Source organism: Dermacentor variabilis, chromosome 7 (genome assembly GCF_050947875.1).
Source record: "Dermacentor variabilis isolate Ectoservices chromosome 7, ASM5094787v1, whole genome shotgun sequence".
NCBI lineage: Eukaryota > Metazoa > Arthropoda > Arachnida > Ixodida > Ixodidae > Dermacentor > Dermacentor variabilis.
Window position 1 is genome coordinate 163,911,877 of NC_134574.1, and position 18,944 is coordinate 163,930,820.

At 45.0% G+C, this 18,944-nt stretch overlaps 1 protein-coding gene across 48 annotated transcripts in view; it reads left to right on the plus strand.

Moving 5' to 3' along the window:
- LOC142588398 (uncharacterized) overlaps positions 1 to 18,944 on the plus strand; it is a 139,653-nt gene that overhangs the window by 8,277 nt on the left and 112,432 nt on the right. For 47 of the 48 annotated variants that reach the window (XM_075700071.1, XM_075700088.1, XM_075700089.1 and 44 more), the window contains 6 exons: positions 2,138 to 2,200; positions 8,693 to 8,740; positions 11,209 to 11,256; positions 12,231 to 12,278; positions 16,995 to 17,042; positions 18,018 to 18,065. In XM_075700071.1, the coding sequence (XP_075556186.1) occupies positions 2,138 to 2,200; positions 8,693 to 8,740; positions 11,209 to 11,256; positions 12,231 to 12,278; positions 16,995 to 17,042; positions 18,018 to 18,065 (303 nt within the window). The remainder of the gene's footprint in view (positions 1 to 2,137; positions 2,201 to 8,692; positions 8,741 to 11,208; positions 11,257 to 12,230; positions 12,279 to 16,994; positions 17,043 to 18,017; positions 18,066 to 18,944) is intronic. The other variant, XM_075700055.1, reaches the window with a different exon arrangement.

Here is an 18,944-nt window from a genome sequence, read left to right on the forward strand (position 1 = left end):
TTGTAGCGTCAGTTCACAGTTTTTGTATATTTAGTCAATAAAGGAGAATTTCTGTTGTATCCTAATGCAAGTTTGTGTCTAATGAATAGAGCAGATGCCCGCGACGGGTATGCTTTACAGCATACGCACTCGCAAGTGAATCGATAGTATACAACCTAATGAGAGGCACGACGGAGGCTGGATTTCGGAAATCGCCTCAAGAAGGCGCGACAGACCTCACAATTATGTCTATGCCACCTGTTTTCGCCCGAACGTTGTGGCACTGGGAGTTACTCTGTGTGCACCACTTTCATCTTATGTTTACAATGCTGATATGCCCCTGCAGCTTCGCGTCACTCAAACCATCGCCACACAAACACACACACACACACACACACACACACACACACACACACACACACACACACACACACACACACACACACACACACACACACACACACACACACACACACACACACACACACACACACACACACACACACGCACGCACACAACTCAAGTTATTGTGGACTACAACGTGCTTCAGGAATTGTTGGTTTTGCCGGAGACATCACAGCACCCACATTCCAGAAACTGGAGATTTAGAGATATGAATGCTCTTTATCAAGGAAAATTGTTTGAAACAGTGGACCGGCTTTGGACGCGAACGCAAACATATTTTTGCAGCGATATGGCAATCTTTTCAAGCGCATATGGGGGTTTGCTTTTAGGCCAGTGCAATTTCGCCAGAAGTAACCTGATTCCAAAATTACCCACTATTCATCTCCTTCCATGCTCCGTTGAAAAATTTGAAAACTTCCGCTAACGCGGTTAAGTATGCAAGGCACCCGTCGGGCTAATGGGATCCCATGAATTTACGAAAATGTTACGCAAGCAGGCAGTTGTGTACGCTTACGCAAACGATCGAATAGGCTTGTTTATAACTACTGTGAAGGAAAATTACCACCTTTCGTGCTTGTGATTTAGCAAGCGTTCTTTCTTGGACGTATTTCGCTAGAGTCCACGGCAACGTGATAAAAAAAGCAGCATTATTAACAATCCAAATTAAAGCCGACAGCTTGGTAGTGTCAGGACTATTACGAAATGTTTTAGAAGATTGAGGCATTCCAATAAAAGTTTAGGTTGTCCATAGAAGTACCATTCGAATGACTGCTTTACATGTTTATTATTTTTCGTTTCTCTTAGCTCGTGCAGACATTATCCAGAAACGAACTTCTCGTAAAACTAGCGTTCAACATCGACCTCTTACAGAATGTTGAAGAAATATCTGCCACCATTTCTCGACGGATAAGAAACGTCACTTAAAGTTTCCATTATTCTCGTACTCCGATCACAGAACATCTGTTGATGTGATCAATTTGGCAAGATTTAAATTTCGTCTCCAAATTATCGTATCAACTTACTAAACATCAGCCGGTTTTAGGTAAATAGCTCATAATATTCAAATGCTTCTTTCATTTTCTAAATCTTTTCATTCTTACGCTACTCCATATTTGGCCTCTGGGTATAGCGACTGTGAATGTGCCTATTCTTCGTCCATCTCCACGAATGGGAATGTGCCCTGTATAGTTTTAGAGTACAGATTTGTATACGTATTTGCAACAAGTGTCGCCACTTCTAAGTGCACACACCTCAAGTCCACATTATTGTTTCGACATACATCAACTATAACCATCCTCTTCTCAACATTACTGGATTAAATTTTATCTGCGCACCTGAATTCGGGTTAGAATTTTGGCATGGCTTGTCAGCTGTGTAATGCACGAACACGCTGTGTAAAGCACGAAATCTTAAATGACTTTCATAACTATACAGCTGTGAAGCGTGCCGTGAGGAAGCTTAAACATCGCACAACATTACACATTTCATGGGACAGAAATAGAGAGCATAATACGCATCTAAATTACTTATGTAGCATTTAATTAACTATTTCGAGAAATATATACACCACACAGATACCAACTTCCGCGTTTCATCTGTATTTTTGTTGAGTTATAAAGACTAACGTCCGAAAACAGTGGCACTCAGAAAGTCTAAGCTTTTTTAGCGTTTCTTTTTCGCTTCCCTTTCACAACAAGTTTTGGCTGAACAGCGTGCAAAAGAGATGGCTTTCTTTCGTTATCTCCTGTTTTAGGTCATGGCTCTGGTGCCCTTAGTGGCGTGACTATAGAACTTCCGGGTATGACTGGCGGTTCAGGTGAGCGGTGCTGCCGTTTCTCCGCAAAACAAAATTTGTTCAGATTATGGAATTGAGTGAGACTCCTTCCAAATTTGATAGCCAATTGTTGGGCAGCAAATGAAAGCTATGACAATAAGATATCCAATGAACCTCACTTCTACTCATTTGTAACCACATCTGTCGCAATTTAAAAAAATATATATATACGAACAGGTTTCTACAGCTAATTCAGTATGAGTATGCTAGCTGAATACATTTCCTGAGAAAGGAGCCAGCTGCTCGTAGCGGATAGCATGAACTTGATAACAGACTTTGTTGCCCCCACCCCGCTAGAGTACCTTTTGTGGCAAGCGCACTTCCACTTCCCACCTATCTGAACATCAAAGGCTTGTCGTCTACATCAGGCTCACGGAATACCATTCGGACGATTCAATGGGCCAACTTCAAATCTGAGATGGAAGATGCCTGCCGCGAGGGCCTACCCTCTGGGTTAGAGCAAACGATTAAAATGACGATGCAAAACGCCACTCGCATGATGACGATCTCTTCCACGCGAAATGACTTCGACATAGAATTAGAGCGACTTCGAGCGCTTCGTCGCCGGGCGGAACGTCGATATCGACGTACAAAATCAATCCATGACCTTAGGGCAGCCAGGAGGATGCAAAAGAAGATTCGGCGTCGTATGGATAGATTAGCGTCGGAACGGTGGGCAACGTTTTGCCAGACACTCGACCCCCGCAAGCCACTGTCTCACATTTGGAAAACGGTGCAAGGTCTGCGTTGCCTTCCGGAACGGCGTTTTCCATTCAAGGCGCTAGCGCTTTTCCAAGGGCGGCAAGACATCGATGTCGCAGAAGACTTTTGTGCGCAGATCGCAGACCAAGCGGCTCGTCCAGATCCTCCAGCCCGAGCTGACGTCCCCCATTCCCGTGATTGCCGCATGGACCTTCCTTTTACAATGGAGGAGCTCGAAGCGGCACTAGCTCTATGCAGGCGCTCTTCATCTCCGGGTCCAGATGGTATATCATACCGGGCCTTGTGCTATCTCGGAGAGTCCGCACGGATAGAATTGTTGAGCCTTTACAACTCCTCATGGCAGGAGGGAAATGTTCCTGACGAATGGAAAGTAAGCCGCCTGGTGCCACTCTTAAAGCAGGGCTAATCCCCATTAGAACTCACCTCTTACCGCCCAATAGCACTGGCCAGCTGTGTAGGAAAGATAATGGAACGGATGATCCTTGGCCGCCTGGAATGGTACCTTGAATTTTACAAGATTTATCCGCTTTCCATGGCTGGTTTCCGACGTGACCGCTCTTCCATCGACAGTGTAGTTGATCTCGTTTCATATGTCCAGCACGAAAGGTCCCGTAAGCGTTTATCTGCAGCTTTATTCTTAGATGTGAAAGGGGCATACGATAACGTATTACATGAGGCCATTCTCGACGCTCTTGCGACGGTTGGCCTAGGTGGTCGAGTTTTTTTGTGGATTGCAAGTTACCTGTCTGCAAGATCATTCTATGTGTTAACTGACGATGGCCCAACTACGCGACGCTATACCAGCAGGGGCGTTCCTCAAGGCGGTGCTCTCAGCCCGACGCTATTCAACCTCGCTCTTGTTGGACTTGCTGAATGCTTGCCAACTACCATCAAGATTTCAACATACGCTGACGACATCTGTGTCTGGACTTCGGCAGTCACACGTCCTCAGATACGTGCGCGACTTCAAAGAGCGGCCACTTTGACAGCGAACTACTTGTGTAAACAGGGTCTCAGCATTTCACCTGAAAAATGCGCACTAGTCGCATTTACTCGAAAACCGATGACGCCTTATATCATCTCAATCAATGGGCGGACCATTTCCTATGTCCGAAACCACAGATTCCTTGGCGTCATTATTGACCGAGACCTCTGTTGGAGCCCACACGTGGCCTACATGAAACGGCGCCTGACAGCTACTTCCCAGTTGTTCAAATACTTGACAGGGAAGACGTGGGGGATGTCAGTAGACGCAATGCTTAAACTCTACAGAGCTCTCTTTCTCGGTTTTTTAAGATACAGTCTACCTGTACTGAACAACACCTGCAAGACAAATATTCGTGTTCTGCAGGCAGTACAAGCTCAAGCACTCAGAGTCTGCCTTGGTTTGCCCAGATGTACGTCAACAGAGGCGACTCTTGCGATTGCTCGGGACCATCCAATGCGAACTCACATTACGGTGGAAGCCCTGAGAACGCACATCAGACATTTTGCACGTGCCCCCTATCACCACCTTGCAGCACTACCTTCAGACAGGCACCAATCATCATTCTCTAAAACTATCAACAAGTACAACGACAAACTTCCCTCGGGCTTCACCGCTGCATCTAAACCATCGATACCCCCTTGGTGTCTTATCAGCCCCACAGTGCATCTCAGTGTACCAGGAATCGGAAAAAAGTCTGAACTGTCGTCGCCTGTCCTCAAACAACTGTCTCTGCTTCTTCTGCACGAGAGGTACGCGGACAGTGAACACATTTATACTGATGGTTCCACAAACATCCAGTGTTCGTCCGGTGCTGTGGTTGTCCCAGCAAAAGCTATTACCATCAGCTTCAGGACTGACCACCCGACAACATCGACATCTGCTGAACTAGCTGCTCTTCGCGCTGCACTCCGTTTCGTCAGTCGGGAGCCACCTCGACAATGGTCCATCTTCAGCGACTCAAAGGCAGCCCTACAATCTGTACTATCAGCTCTGCGTCGCGGGCCATTCGAACAGCTCGTATTCGATATTAGATGCCTACTCCATACATCACAGGAGAAAGGACACCACGTGACGTTTCAGTGGCTGCCAAGTCACTGCGGCGTCACTGGAAACGAAGACGCCGATAATGCAGCTCGGGCAGCTCTTGAAGACGCACAAGAAGAGGCCATACCGCTTTCACGATCCGACGCAGCTAGCAGACTTCGAGTGCTTGCACAGGAGATGACGCTCTCTTCATGGTGCACACCAAACAGCCAGACCAACCAGAGCAACCGTCAATACCACCTGCCCTCTTTGATGCATCTCTATATGCCAACTGGACTCCGCCGAAGCGAGGCGACTCTGCTTTATCGCTTATGGTTAGGGGTGGCTTTCACGAAATCTTACTCATTCCGCATTGGAATGGCCGACAACGCTCTCTGCAATGCCTGTCTTTGCGAGGAGACGCTGCAACACATTCTGTGCGACTGTCCTGAATATAATGTTCAGCGACAGTCCCTGGCATCCGTTCTCGCGCACCTTGACACTAGACCATTGTCCCTCGACACGATTTTCACATGCCGCCGACAGAAGACATCGCAGGTGAAGGCGACAAAGGGACTACTTCAGTTTTTGAAAGAGACGGGATTGGACAAGCGGCTCTGACAGTGTTATCACGTACAATGCCGGATTGATAGACTCTACCGGACGATGTTTGTGTGCTGTGCTATGTGCTCTCTCTCTCTCTCTCTCTCTCTCTCCCCCTTCCCCATCTTTCATCGTACCCATCCCTCTCCCATGTGTAGGGTAGCAAACCGGTTACGCTAAACTGGTTAACCTCCCTGCCTTTCCTTCTCTACTTTTTCCTTCCTTCCTTCCTTCCAGACGAGTACAGCGACCGAATACGCGGCTATCGATTACGTTCCTGTCAGAGGGAGCGAAAGGCGCTTGTCCATACCCGCGATACCGACGTAAGAAAGTAACCATAGCAGTGATGACTATAACGCATGACGAGCATAGACTGGTCATGCTCGTCATGCGCACATGGGTGCATAGCATCCCATGTGCGTTTCGGTCGAACCCTCAGAGGTACAAAAGCAAACGACCCGTAAAATTATCAATGCATCGATTCTTTTTCTTTATTCGGGTCTTCTAAACAATAATGGAACACCTTTCACAAACATATTTTTATAGCTCATTTCTTTCTCCCTAGGACAGATGTGTTCATATGTACCTTAAGGGAACAGAACCTCTTGCGTGCGCTTCCTAATTGCTCCCACCTTAAACCTCTATCACACAATTTCTTGCGGTAGTGAAGCACAAGTGAACATTGCAAATGTTGCAGCAGGTAAATGTGTGGATTTACAGCTCTTCTTCTTTAGTAGAATTCAAGCGCCTCTTCCGAGCGGGAACTTTGCTTATTTGATGTTCAGGTGCTTCTGGTTTTGTCATCGTTCTTATGAGCCTGTGTATCTGCCTAAGACTTGTGCTCCGCTCTTAGCTCGAAGCTTTTACCTAGCATTTTACCACTAACAGCTAGACTGTCACAAGAATTTTATCACTAGCAACTAGGCTAACACGAAACGCCGAGCCACATACTTTAACCGCGTACTGCAACGGCAGTAACACGCTTAAGAATGGTTTCTTGCCTAGAACAATGAGTGAATGGACCAGTCTAACACGTGCACCAAACACTCATATTTAGTAATCTTGTTGCGTAATTGAGCAATTGTTGCATGTTTCGGCCTACCCTGCCGCATTGTTGTACATTTCCTGTTCATTGTTGTTCTTTTTCTGACTGACGGGAAGAAAATACGTGCATTTTATGTTCGGCTATGTCGCATTGAAACGTTGGCCGCACTTACATCGAAACATTTGCTTCAGGATTTTACACTTGCCTGACTACGACACATATGCCTAACTACTTGAGTGTATTTTTGCGTCATTAGCGTTGTATTTACGTAAAGTATTTCCTTATCGTCATTCTGTAAAAATATTTCCGTCGTTAGCCTTACTTATGTATAACATTTGAACTAAACTTAGAGTAAATATAAAGAATACCTCCGCGTGACATTCATTCCTACATAAGCATGGGTTACGCCGACCTTTTATTGCGATAGCAGTTATATGGACAAGCCAGGCGAATGTTTGCCGGCGGCGTGGGCATCGCCGTGAGGTTCTGTATAAAATCCAAAATCAAGAAAGGGGCTCACAGATGGAATAGCACACTGTGGTATAAAGTTTGCAAACAAGGATAACGTGTAGGTAACGATAAGGTAAGGCCTCAGAAAGTGCATATATTCACCGCAAATATGCAGTAAACACCAATTAGGCCAAAGTGAAGTCCTTCTGAAGCGTCAGAAAGGCTGGCCAATGCTTCGATACGAGGACCTATCTTCGTCAAAGGCCGCCTTGTCATCCTTGGCATGTTAGTTTTAAAGGGTTAGCGCAGTGACGTCACGTGCGGTTGTTGTCGCTGGCGGTTGGTTGGCCGATGAGCGCTGTCGCCTGACGTCTGTCACCGTGGTTCCCAAGACGAGGGGACAAGAGCGGGAGAGCGGGAAGGCGGGGCGAAAAGAAGAAAGAAGAATAGGAGAGAAAAAAACACGTGGGGGCACCAAGAGGGAAAAAAGGGAGAAAGAACTAGAAAAAAATAAAAGAAGGGCGGCATGTGAGGACGTTAGGGAAGCGAGAGGTTAAGGAGCATTCATGTGCGTCGTTGGTGGCATGTTTTTGTGGCATTGGAAGAGCCGCTCAGGCGGTCAGTGCGCGAGTAACACAAAAGACCCCCCCCCCCCACCCAAAAAAAAGAAAGAAACATAGACATGAGTTGAAAGAGTGACTTTAGTAGCATAGCAGCAATGCGTCGAGTAATTTTGAAGTAGTTAAGATGGCGACAAGGAGTCTGGGGTGCAATGTATGGGGTAACTGGAAGGCAGCGGCATGGTCTTTCAAGGGACGTTAGCCCCTGTAGCTCCACGTAGGTGTCGTTATGGCGGTATACAGAAATGGCGATACCCTGTGTAGCTGAGGCGGCGAAAAAGGTATACTGACATCTGGGACTTTGGAATGTGTTTGTGAGGGGGTTTCAAAAGACATATAATAAAAACAGACAAAAAAAAGACAGGAGAAGGGGGGGAACCGAAACCGGAATAACGAATAGGAGGGTGACGTGCGCAGAAGGGGGCGAGGGCAGGTGTACATGAGAAAAGGGGGCCGTGAAGTTGATATAAACGTAAAAACATGAAAGAGTATATTAAATTAAGTAGTAGGCAGGAAAAAAACTTTCGAAATGGGGGAATAATGGCGGCATAATGTGTTTTGTGTCTTGGTTGATAATATGAGAATTACAGATTTAAATTACCGCTTTTAAATATTCTAGGTTGCCACATGCCAGATTAATCCCCGTCGTGTGTAGGCAATTAAACTTGTGTATGAGGTATGATTGCGTATATTTCCTTTCGCGAGGTGAACGGAAATTTATTTGTAGTATGTAGAGCCTTGCTTTGTCGAATATATGACCATGTTCATTAAAGTGGCTGGTTACTGCTTTAAGTAAATTATGTTTTGTGTCCGCGCGGAGACCGTTGAGTCTTGTATGAATTTGTTGTCCAGTCTCAACTATGTATTTTTGCTACAAGCGGCACATTCTAGAAAGTAGACTACGTTGCTTGACGTGAAGGTGAAAGCCGAAGTTACTTTGTGTGCGCAATTCGGCGCTGTATTGTTTAATATAGTAGCAGATTGTATATGTTTGAATATATTTAATTTGTCTCATTTTTCAGGTCTGGGTGGCTCTCTTGGAGGAGAGTCGAGTACCTGGGGCGGTTCAAGTAAGTGCTTTCTTTCTTAAGGCAACTATCAGTGCTAGTCCGATAAGTAACCACTTTTGTTATTTGCACACTCCTAATGGTGGTCCAATAATTTTGAATACAAGTTTTTTTTCGAAGCAATCAAGTTGAAATGCAATTTATTCTTACAGCAAAATATGTTTATGTCCCTGTCCTGTTGCCAACGTTTGCCAGTATAATCCTATCCTTCGCGCAAACGCTAGAGTTGAAGTATCTGAACCATCATTCGTAGGTGAAATTAGCGCACGTTGACTTCACGCCATTTGCCATTGAATTATTGAATCGAATAAGACACCTTAGCACGGCTCCTTGTATTTTCAGTATTCCTTCACGCTTGACGCCGCTGACACATGTATAATGGGGCACTACAAATCCCAAATGGAACATTTATGACCCCCGAACCCCTAACCCATTGTCCAGCCAGAATCTTAACAACAACGATAACTGGCAGATTTCATCAGCTCAGCGCTGACAAAATACCGCTTGCGAGACCCTAGACGTGGCTACTTTTGGCTCATTTGCCTCCCTGAACAAATAATGTATTGTTTCCTCTTTATCCCCCTCTCTCTCTTCAGCTAACGTACTCCCTCAGTCCTTTGAGCGGACCTAGATAAAAAAAAACTTAATTAAAGGTTTGACGAAATTCAAACACGGTAACAGAGCGCTTCCACTGAGAGAAGCTTCTTTTGCCTTCGCAGGTGTAGGAGGGTTATACTATACAGCGAGCTTTCGTCAGTGATCGTGGCCCTTACCATCAGGCTGCTCGCAGCATTGACCTTCCTGCTGGGGGAGTAGGGGTCCAAAAGCTTAGCTTAATGTCATTCCGCTTCACACGGCATTAGCAGCAGGTCCAAAGCAGCAATGCAATTTCATGTTCGAGATTCTTCCCCAACGGCAGCAGCAGCACTCCTGCCGCTATGATCAGTACGGCTTCCACTACACTACAGCTTCGAAAGAATTCCTAATTTTTGAATGAACAAAACTATAGAATATTAGCCCTTATCAAGTCATCCTTATGAAAACGCACATTCAACAATAAATTGTAACGCCACCGAATTTATACCGAAAACAAACTAAACCCACGTTTTCTTCAGAAGAGGCGGCGGGGGGGGGGGGGGGAGCATTCTTTACTCGGTGGTTGTTGCTGGCATGCAGTCTCCGTGATTTTAAGTCATCATCGCAGCCTACCCTGAACATATTACGGGCGATATCTATGCTCTTCTTTTTGACCAGCTTCTGCGACTCACACGTCCACCTCCTACATTTCCCCGATGCTACACAGTTGGTGTAAAAGACGATTCACTTCTTAATGCCTGCCGCGTTGTCCCACTATATCTTAACTATCGTCATCATCATCATCATCATGATTACGCCAATTGCAAGGCAAAAGCCTCTCCCATACTTCACCAACTACCCCGGTCATGTACTAATTGTGGCCATGTTGTCCCTGCAAACTTCTTAATCTCGTCCGCCCACCTAACTTTCCGCCGCCCCCTGCTACGCTGCCCTTCCCTTGGAATCCAGTCCGTAACTCTTAATGACCATCGGTTATCTTCCCTCCTCATTACATGTCCAGCCCATGCCCCCCACTTCTTTTTCTTGATTTCAACTAAGATATCAGTAACACGCGTTTGTTCCCTCACCCAATCTGCTCTTTTCTTATCCCTTAACGTTACACCCATCATTCTTCTTTCCATAGCTCGTTGCGTCGTCCTCAATTTAAGTAGAACCCTTTTCGCAAGCCTCCAGGTTTCTGCCCCGTACGTGAGTACTGGTAAGACACAGCTGTTATATACTTTTCTCTTGAGGGATAATGGTAACCTGCTGTTCATGATCTGAGAATGCCTGCCAAACGCACCTCAGCCCATTCTTATTCTTCTGATTATTTCATTCTCATGATCCGGATCCGCAGTCACTACCTGTCCTAAGTAGATGTATTCCCTTACCACTTCCAATGCCTCACTACCTATCGTAAACTGCTGTTCTCTTCCGAGACTGTTAAACATTACTTTAGTTTTCTGCAGAATAATTTTTAGACCCACCCTTCGGCTTTGCCTCTCCAGGTCAGTGAGCATGCATTGCAGTTGGTCCCCTGAGTTACTAAGCAAGACAATATCATCAGCAAATCGCAAGTTACTTTTATCTCTTACCTCTTATCTCTTAACTCTTATCCCCAATTCCTCCCAATTCAGGTCTCTGAATACCTCCTGTAAACACGCTGTGAATAGCATTGGAGAGATCGTGTCTCCCTGCCTGGCGCCTTTCTTTATTGGGATTTTGTTGCTTTCTTTATGGAGGACTACGGTGGCTGTGGAGCCGCTATAGATATCGTTCAGTATTTTTACATACGGCTCGTCTATACCTACCCTGATTCCGCAATGCCTCCATGACTGCTGAGGTATCTTAACTATACTGCGCTTAAATATGCGCCATCTGTACACTTATTACAGGTTATGGCGGCGGTAGTGGAGCATCACTGGGTGCTTCGGGTGGCTCAGGTAAGTGCATCTATGACTGCGTAATATGCCGAATGTAGTACTAATACGCCTTAAAAACACAGTTTTGGAACCTATGCGCCTATAAAGGTGCTTAGTGACAAAGGTAAAGCAACACGTTTGTAACAAATTTTCCATTTCTAGCAACAAATAAACAAAAATTTCTTTTTTTTCCTTACCGCACATAGGCGCTTTATATGCACGCTGGCCGTTCAAGACAGGAAGCTGTCCTCGCTGCTTGACCTATTTCTTCGTTAATACAATGATGCAAGAATAAGGGTACAGGACTGCAATAACACAAACTGTTTGCGCGACCATATGACTCTACTCTGTGCTTTTCTTCGCAAGATAGTCTTTAAGATATGCTGAAATGGATTCTGGCATTCATAGAACAGATAACTAAAAATTAGAGGCTATGCGGCACGGAAACAAACACCTTGTTAAACTCTGGGGATGAGGCGCTAGGAAGTCCAGGTTCTTCAATAATTGTTACACCAGAAGGTATGTTACACAAGAAAGTTAGCTAGAAAGTCATAGCCGAAAGATTACAAGACAATTTGCAACAGCGCAGTTTTGGTACACACCGTTGCTGTAGCAGAAAACATTGATTCTCGGACACGGATAAGGAGTGCGCGCATAAATGGGAAACATAATTCGAAAATTAAAATAATTTGTTTGTTTATAACGGAAATTTATATTTTTTCTTATGAGTGAAATGAAGTAGCCGGTGGAGTACTGTTTGGATCATCTCTAGTTTCTTTCCATTTACCCTTAACTACTTAAACAGCTCCCAGTACACATCAGTACATCTCGAAACTGGCATGCTCTTTAACAGTTATCCTGTATTATTTGGTAATTTAAAGCTATGGAAAACGACGGGACATCCGTGGAAAGAAGGCACAGACGCAGCTCCAACAGATACTTTATTATTTGCAGTATATGTGCAGGCCACAAATATTTTTCTTTCTTTGCCGCAGGCTTAGGTGGATCTCTTGGGGGAAGTGCGGGTTCTGCGAGTATCTCAGGTGAGTGCGGCATTCAGTGTATGTAGAATGCAAACCTAGGCAGTTTATTTGCAATAATACGCGCATAAATTCAGGCAATTCTAGAGGGGAGTAAAGTTGAAGCTCGCACTTGGCCATTACATTAATATTCACTATTTTTAAAAACAATGTAAGAAATAGTCTGTGGTGATTTAGCAGCACGGGTGATAGAAATGCGTTAGCGTTACGTCGCGCACCTTTGAGCTACTAGAACTATGATTTAAACAGCGTTCACCTCATTGAAAAATGTTGTTCGGTACTTCACTGGAGACACGTCCTGCCTCTTAGAAGCGCGAAGTGCAACTGACGGCGGTATGTAACAGCCACCGTAAATTGAACTGTAAGCACCCACACACGGACATGCATATATATATTACAAATAATATTGTACATAACCTTGCACATTTGATGGGCTTTCCCCAGAAAGTTTACACTGACACATGAACCACCCTAACCCCCTTTTCAACATAAAGCGACCCAATTATCTCTTCTGTACCCTGCGTTTGCCGGTGCTTAGTAGACTACGATGTATTTACCCTAATCCTTTCAATGCGCTACGATTTTTATGCCTCGTGAGGTTTTCCCAAAATCGCTGGCATATATGATTAAGTATGTAGAATAGATACGCAGGATTACCGCAGCATACTTAAGGTGAACGCCTTAAGTGGCTCGTTGCAATAACTCATAGCCGAAAAAAGCGGCGTCCCATCCAGTGAGAAGAAGAGGATCATCGTCAGGAATGGCTCACAACCCCGTAAGCAAGCAAAGACGCAACGGCTGAATATGAATGAAGAAACGAAAGAAAGAAAGAACGAAAAAAAAAACCAAAGAAAGTACAAATTAAAGAAATAACTAAGAAAGAAAGACGGAAAGAAAGAGAGAACGAAAGAAAGAACGAAAGAACCTTTAGGTAGCGCATTAGATGTGGACTTCGAGGTGGACTTCCCGCGCCATACGTTTACTGTATCCGAGGGGTTTTGAACGTCTTTAACTGCCGAAATTAAACCCAGATGTGCTCCTTCAAAATGCGCGCAACGAAGACAAATATCGGAAGTGTGGCCTTGGTCAGCGAAAGATATACCGAGCCACATGGTACATTAATGCGCCCAAGAAGGCTTTTTATTGCGTTGACATCAACCGCTGTTGAGTCGCCTTTTTTATGCGAATTAATTATCGTGTGGACTGTAACTTGTTATGCTAGGAAAACGAGCAACATTGTACGTATCGAATTACAGCATGGCAATTCTTATACAATATTAATTCCTTATACATTGCTAGTCCTTCGGTCTAGCTTATTGTGCACTTTCGTACTGACACCTGCAATGTCGGGGTGTCTTGAGAAGCAATTTGTACAAATAAAAAATAAAACAAATACGTATGTCGTATATAGAGAGAGAAACACAGATAGCGAGAAGTAACCCAGGGAAGTTGAACAAGGTGAGACATAGGTGTCTTTACACATGCGAAAGAGAGAACTTCAGAAGAGAGCTTCAGTAAGTGAGATAACACTATTCTAAGATGGTATGTTCGTTGTAAATGCGTCACAGACAATATACGAATGTAGTTCCTCAGAAATAATGAAGTAAATGCCATGGCAACTCAAACCCCCTGTAGCGAGGCAGTGAGACGTGGCTATATTCCTGTGCTTCGCAAAGGAATATAGTCTAGCGTAAGAAACAGTGTAACACGATGCGCGACACTGAATAGGTATATTTTTTCCTGATTGCAGAAATATTCTAACGTACATCACGTGATGAATAAAACTTGCATTCGGGTAATGCCAACGTACAGTCAGTAATACGGCGACAGCGTATTGTGACTGTCATGAACGTGCTGTGAAGTGCTTGTGTGAGAAAATTAACCCAATCAAATGGAGGTTAACTGTTGAGCTGTCGCTATAACACCTTATTCGCTCGCAAAATAAAAGGAGTATTGCAGGTAATAAGCAAAAAAGCTGCAAGTATCGAAGTAGTGCTTAAACCACTAGTACTTTAAATGACACGAAGCGTGCCTTACAACACTCTGGTGCGCCCTACTTCGCATAGGAATGTCACGCCCGCACCCGAAAAGACAGATTTAGTAGCAATAGCAGCAGGCAATGTGTTAAATTTCACGACCAATTATGAAAAGTCTTGCCTAGTATGGCTCTTAGAGAAAAAATATAAATAAAAAGCAGGACTATCAACTACACACTGTATGGAACCTTTAACCAGCAGGTACTGTGGACACATATGGATCATGACACATAGGGGTCATGGCATATGGTCATAGCATCAGATAGCCATTGAGTGAAAAAGCCGCCGTGTGTAGCAGCGAAGCGGCACCTAAATTCCCGTTGGCTGCGACGTCACGTCACGTCACTCTGCCGAACAGAGTGGGCGAAAGGGGGACAACATTTGGAGCGCTGGTGCGCCAGCTGTTGCGCGTTGGCACAGGGCATCACCGCGACGCTACCTCACCATTACTCTTACTCTCGGAAGCCTGTGTTGTCCACACTTTTCATGGCCGCGCAAACCCTCGCCTGCGTTCTAGCGTTACCTCAGTAATCACTCTAAAGTAATTGACGTATAGTGAAACAGAATAAACTGGAAAGGAATAAACGTTTGCCCTCGTCAGTTTTGAGCCTACGACCCCACGGTCAGAAGCCGAGTGTCCTACCCCCTGGGCGAAACAAGCGTCTCCTATAGAGCAGGCCGGCGCACTCGGCTTGTTTACAACATGCTATTCGAACCGAAATCTTCATTGGGAAGCGCGACGTGACGAAAATGGTCACGTCAAATTCGCCGCGCTTACTGGGGAGCGTCCTCATTAGATTCTATGGCAATCGGGCGAGGTTGCGTGACGTCACGTATCGAAGTGCACCGGCCTTATTGGCCAAGCAATCGCTCGCTTCCGAGGAGTTCGTTAAATTGGACATTAATGATGTTGCTCTCACAACTCATAAGAAGTCCTTAGGGGTCCCCTGATTTTAATGGAAAAGCATTACATGCTACACTACGAGGAAATCCGTCGGCGTCGGCGGGACTGAAAGATGGTACCAAAAATTGCTGACGGCGCAGAGTAAAAGCACGTCAAAAATGTTCGGATTTCAGTAAAATTTCTCAGAGAGGTTCCTTTTAAATAATTAATGCCTTTCAATAGAAAATTTGGCACATTTCGGTCTGTGTGGCAGTCATGCCCGGGCCTCCCGGGCGGGACACGAGCACGCGTGCCCGACGCCATGGCGGCTCCACGGTTCTGTCTGTCTAAAGGTGCGGCCTAGTGCGTGCGTGGATCAGGCACGTGACGGCGCAACCGATCGGGACGAGGTGGCGCCGCGACACGAGTGTATAAAATGGGCGCGTTGATGATGTTCCGTGGTCTACCAAAGGCCTAACGCTTCCGAATTCCGTCCGGTAAATAGTCTTAAGTGTGTCTGCCGATTTTCAACGCGAAAGCGTTAAGGAGCCCCGTGTCGCAAGAAATCGGGCGTCGGCTTCCGGTGCTGGCTTCCCCGTGAGCGAACACTATGGTATATATTTATATATACGTATATGCCACACCATGCTATATGACATGCGGTATACGCGGGTTATATTGCTACATCATTCTAGCCCTAAAGTTGCTCATACCTCATCATACATTCTTGACAAATTTATTCCTCGGAATTTTGAGAATTACAGTCCACAAACAATTTTCATGAAACAAAACACCGACAGCGCATGTCTTTTACGTTAAATCTTCTCAGACTGATATTTTAAAAGTGCGAAACAATAACAGAAACCTGAAAACGATCGATCTAATTTTTTGGTGTGGTTGTGGACTACCTCCGGGATCGGCCCACGCAATGGGCCGCATATGTACAAAAAGGTCGCCATTCGCTGCGTGCGTTTCCTTGTAAACATCATGGTTACGTAAGTTACAGTTGCCGGGAAGCAGCAGGGGTCTTTATATGCTATCGCGTCCCACCCTTAAAGGCGATGCTGAAGCGTCCTCCAACTTTTTTTACATCTACTGTTGAGAGAAACAGAGAGAGAGAAATAGAAGACAGGAAAGGCAGACAAATTAAGCAGACGCACGTCCAGTTTGCTACCCTGCACTGAAGGAAGGGGTATGGGGACGAAGAGAGAGAGACAGAGAGGAGATACACAGAGCCCAGTTTCGCGCACATTAGAAGGTTCGCACCGAGTCTACACATGGTTGCCAACACCTGTCAACTTGAAGTATTACAACAACGCTTTCGTCGCTTGCCGTGCCATCGACGCGTACGCGGCCATGGTCCAAGGATCTTCATTTCCGAAAATGGCCTAGAGTCCAGCTGGTTCAATGCTGACTGGAGAGCTTCACGCTCGACAGATACATAAGATGTGTTCAATCGTTTCTATGGTTCCACAAGAGTCGCACGTGCGCGTATCCCCCATTCAAATGCGGAACGAGTAGGCCTTTGTAAATATCACCCCCAACATGAGGCCGCACAGTATCGTCGCTTCAGAGCAGGAAACTTTTGTTGGCACTGGTAGCTTTAAGGACGGATCAAGCCTATGATGATGACACTTCGGAAGGTTGGGAGAATACCAGTATTTGTGTGTCATAGCTGTAGCCAGGGTAACAGGATGCCTACCTGGTTGACCACTGTGCCTTTCTTTCTGCTTGGTGTATCCTTGTTTCTCAGTCGCACGCAACATGTAAAAAAGAGCAAAATCCTCTTTCCTATTTCAGGCCACGGTGCCTCTGCTGGATTAGGGTCGAGTACCTGGGGTAGCTCAGGTGAGTAGTGGTCTCTCTGCTTATGGTGAGGCACACTGCCAGACCAGTTAAATAAATATTGCTATAACAATTGTGCACTTAAAGTTATGCTTCAGTATCAGTTGAACCTTGCTTTGGACTGTGGGACATGTACATCTTATTTTCTAATCTGCCCAGAACGCTTCTCAGCGCCAAAGGGGCCACATATCTCGTTTTTTTTGTTCTCGTGCTGCTTTCGAACTAGCGATGGTTTCAACACTTGATGCGAGAATAGTTTGGCGAGTGGGTGACGACAAGCATGCAAGAACTAAAGAATTTGTTTTCACTGTTGGAACGCTTCCTGCATTTGGCCCACATTTTCTCGCGAGAAGAAAGTGCTGAAGTTAAGCTACTCCTCTTTGCTGCATTTAGATGAACACCTTTAAGTCGTAATAAGCATCATGTTCCTGTCTTTGTGTATTTAGGCGGTAACTTGTACCGAGAGCTCACCCTAATCAATGCGTGTGCGGAAACATGCACGGCGAAAAAAAAGCGCTGATACCATTGGTGTTCAATGCACAGGGAAGAAGGGCGCACCTACTTTTGGCGTATTCGCCGCTCAATATGCTAATTTACGAAAGTCGGTTGTGTAGCTTAAACTCTGGGTTCTGTGTGACGAACGCGATGTTTCTATGCTTTTCAAAGCAAACAGACATCGTATGCCTTGCGGCAAAATTTTTTTACCTTCAGAACATTTCCCTCTCACCTCCATCTCGATATTTCTTCCAGCATTTTTCATTGCTCAGACCTTACAGGTACACAACCATAATCGAGTTTTGTAAACTAGCGTTTTCCAGTGGCCGTGATCAGGCAAACTTCCAATTATAATATTCAGCGACAAAGTACATTTAGTTAATTTATATACTACTACAACTTGTAGATGTCCATTGAGTTCTGGAATTACCATTAACGTGCATGCCTGAATACACACTATCCAATGTGCCTTCTTCCTTTCAGGCAACGGTGGCTCTGCTGGAGCTGGATTGGGCACCTCCGGAAGCTCCAGTAAGTGCAGCTTTTTCCACTAAAGGCAACGATCATTGTCACTACAAATGAATAAATACCGCTAAAGCATTTTCCACTCATCGCAGAGGTTTTTATGAACTTGAATACCACCGTTTTCTAAATGTAAAGAAACAATGGTATTTCTTTTACTGTGAACAGTTTCATGCGGTATCGACTAGAATGAACATGCACCCTAGAAGTCTTATCATAGAAAGGAAACTTTACTCGAGACGTCTTTCAGAATTGGGATGACGACGTCCTAGAACGCGAAGGATGATGATGGCGATTGTGAAAAAGATTAACGTAGCTGATGGCGTCACATTTCAATCAGACTGGCTACAAATAGTCAGCTAGCCAGTGCGAGCTGTGTACGTGTGTCAACGCTCCAGTTGGCGATTCTCTTGATCTCGTAAATCTACAGAAGCGTCTGACAATCCCGTTCACATCTTTTCTGTCTGTGTTTAGCTTTTTCTCTCGAATACATTGTATCTGGCTGATCTCCACCACTGACCATGTGATGCTCTGACCAACATTGAACACCGGCATTTTTTAAATTCAGATTACAATAATAATCAATGAATCAATCAATCGTATATTTACCGTGCCCAGGAAAAAGCTTGAAGTCTGAGTGCTGGCGCACGCGTAGATAAAGAGATGGCCGGGAAATATCAGCAAGAAAACAACGAATAAATATAACAATCTTGAAAAGAAGAGTGCACAGAGAACAAGAGGCAAGGTCAATAAAAAAGAACGAAAGGAGGAGAAGCGCAGTTGAACAATATGTGAAGCTATGACACAATGGCTCAAGGCTCGGAAAAGAACACTAAAAGCAATTTCTGAAAAATGTCAGTATTATGAAAGTATGCGTTATAAAGACTG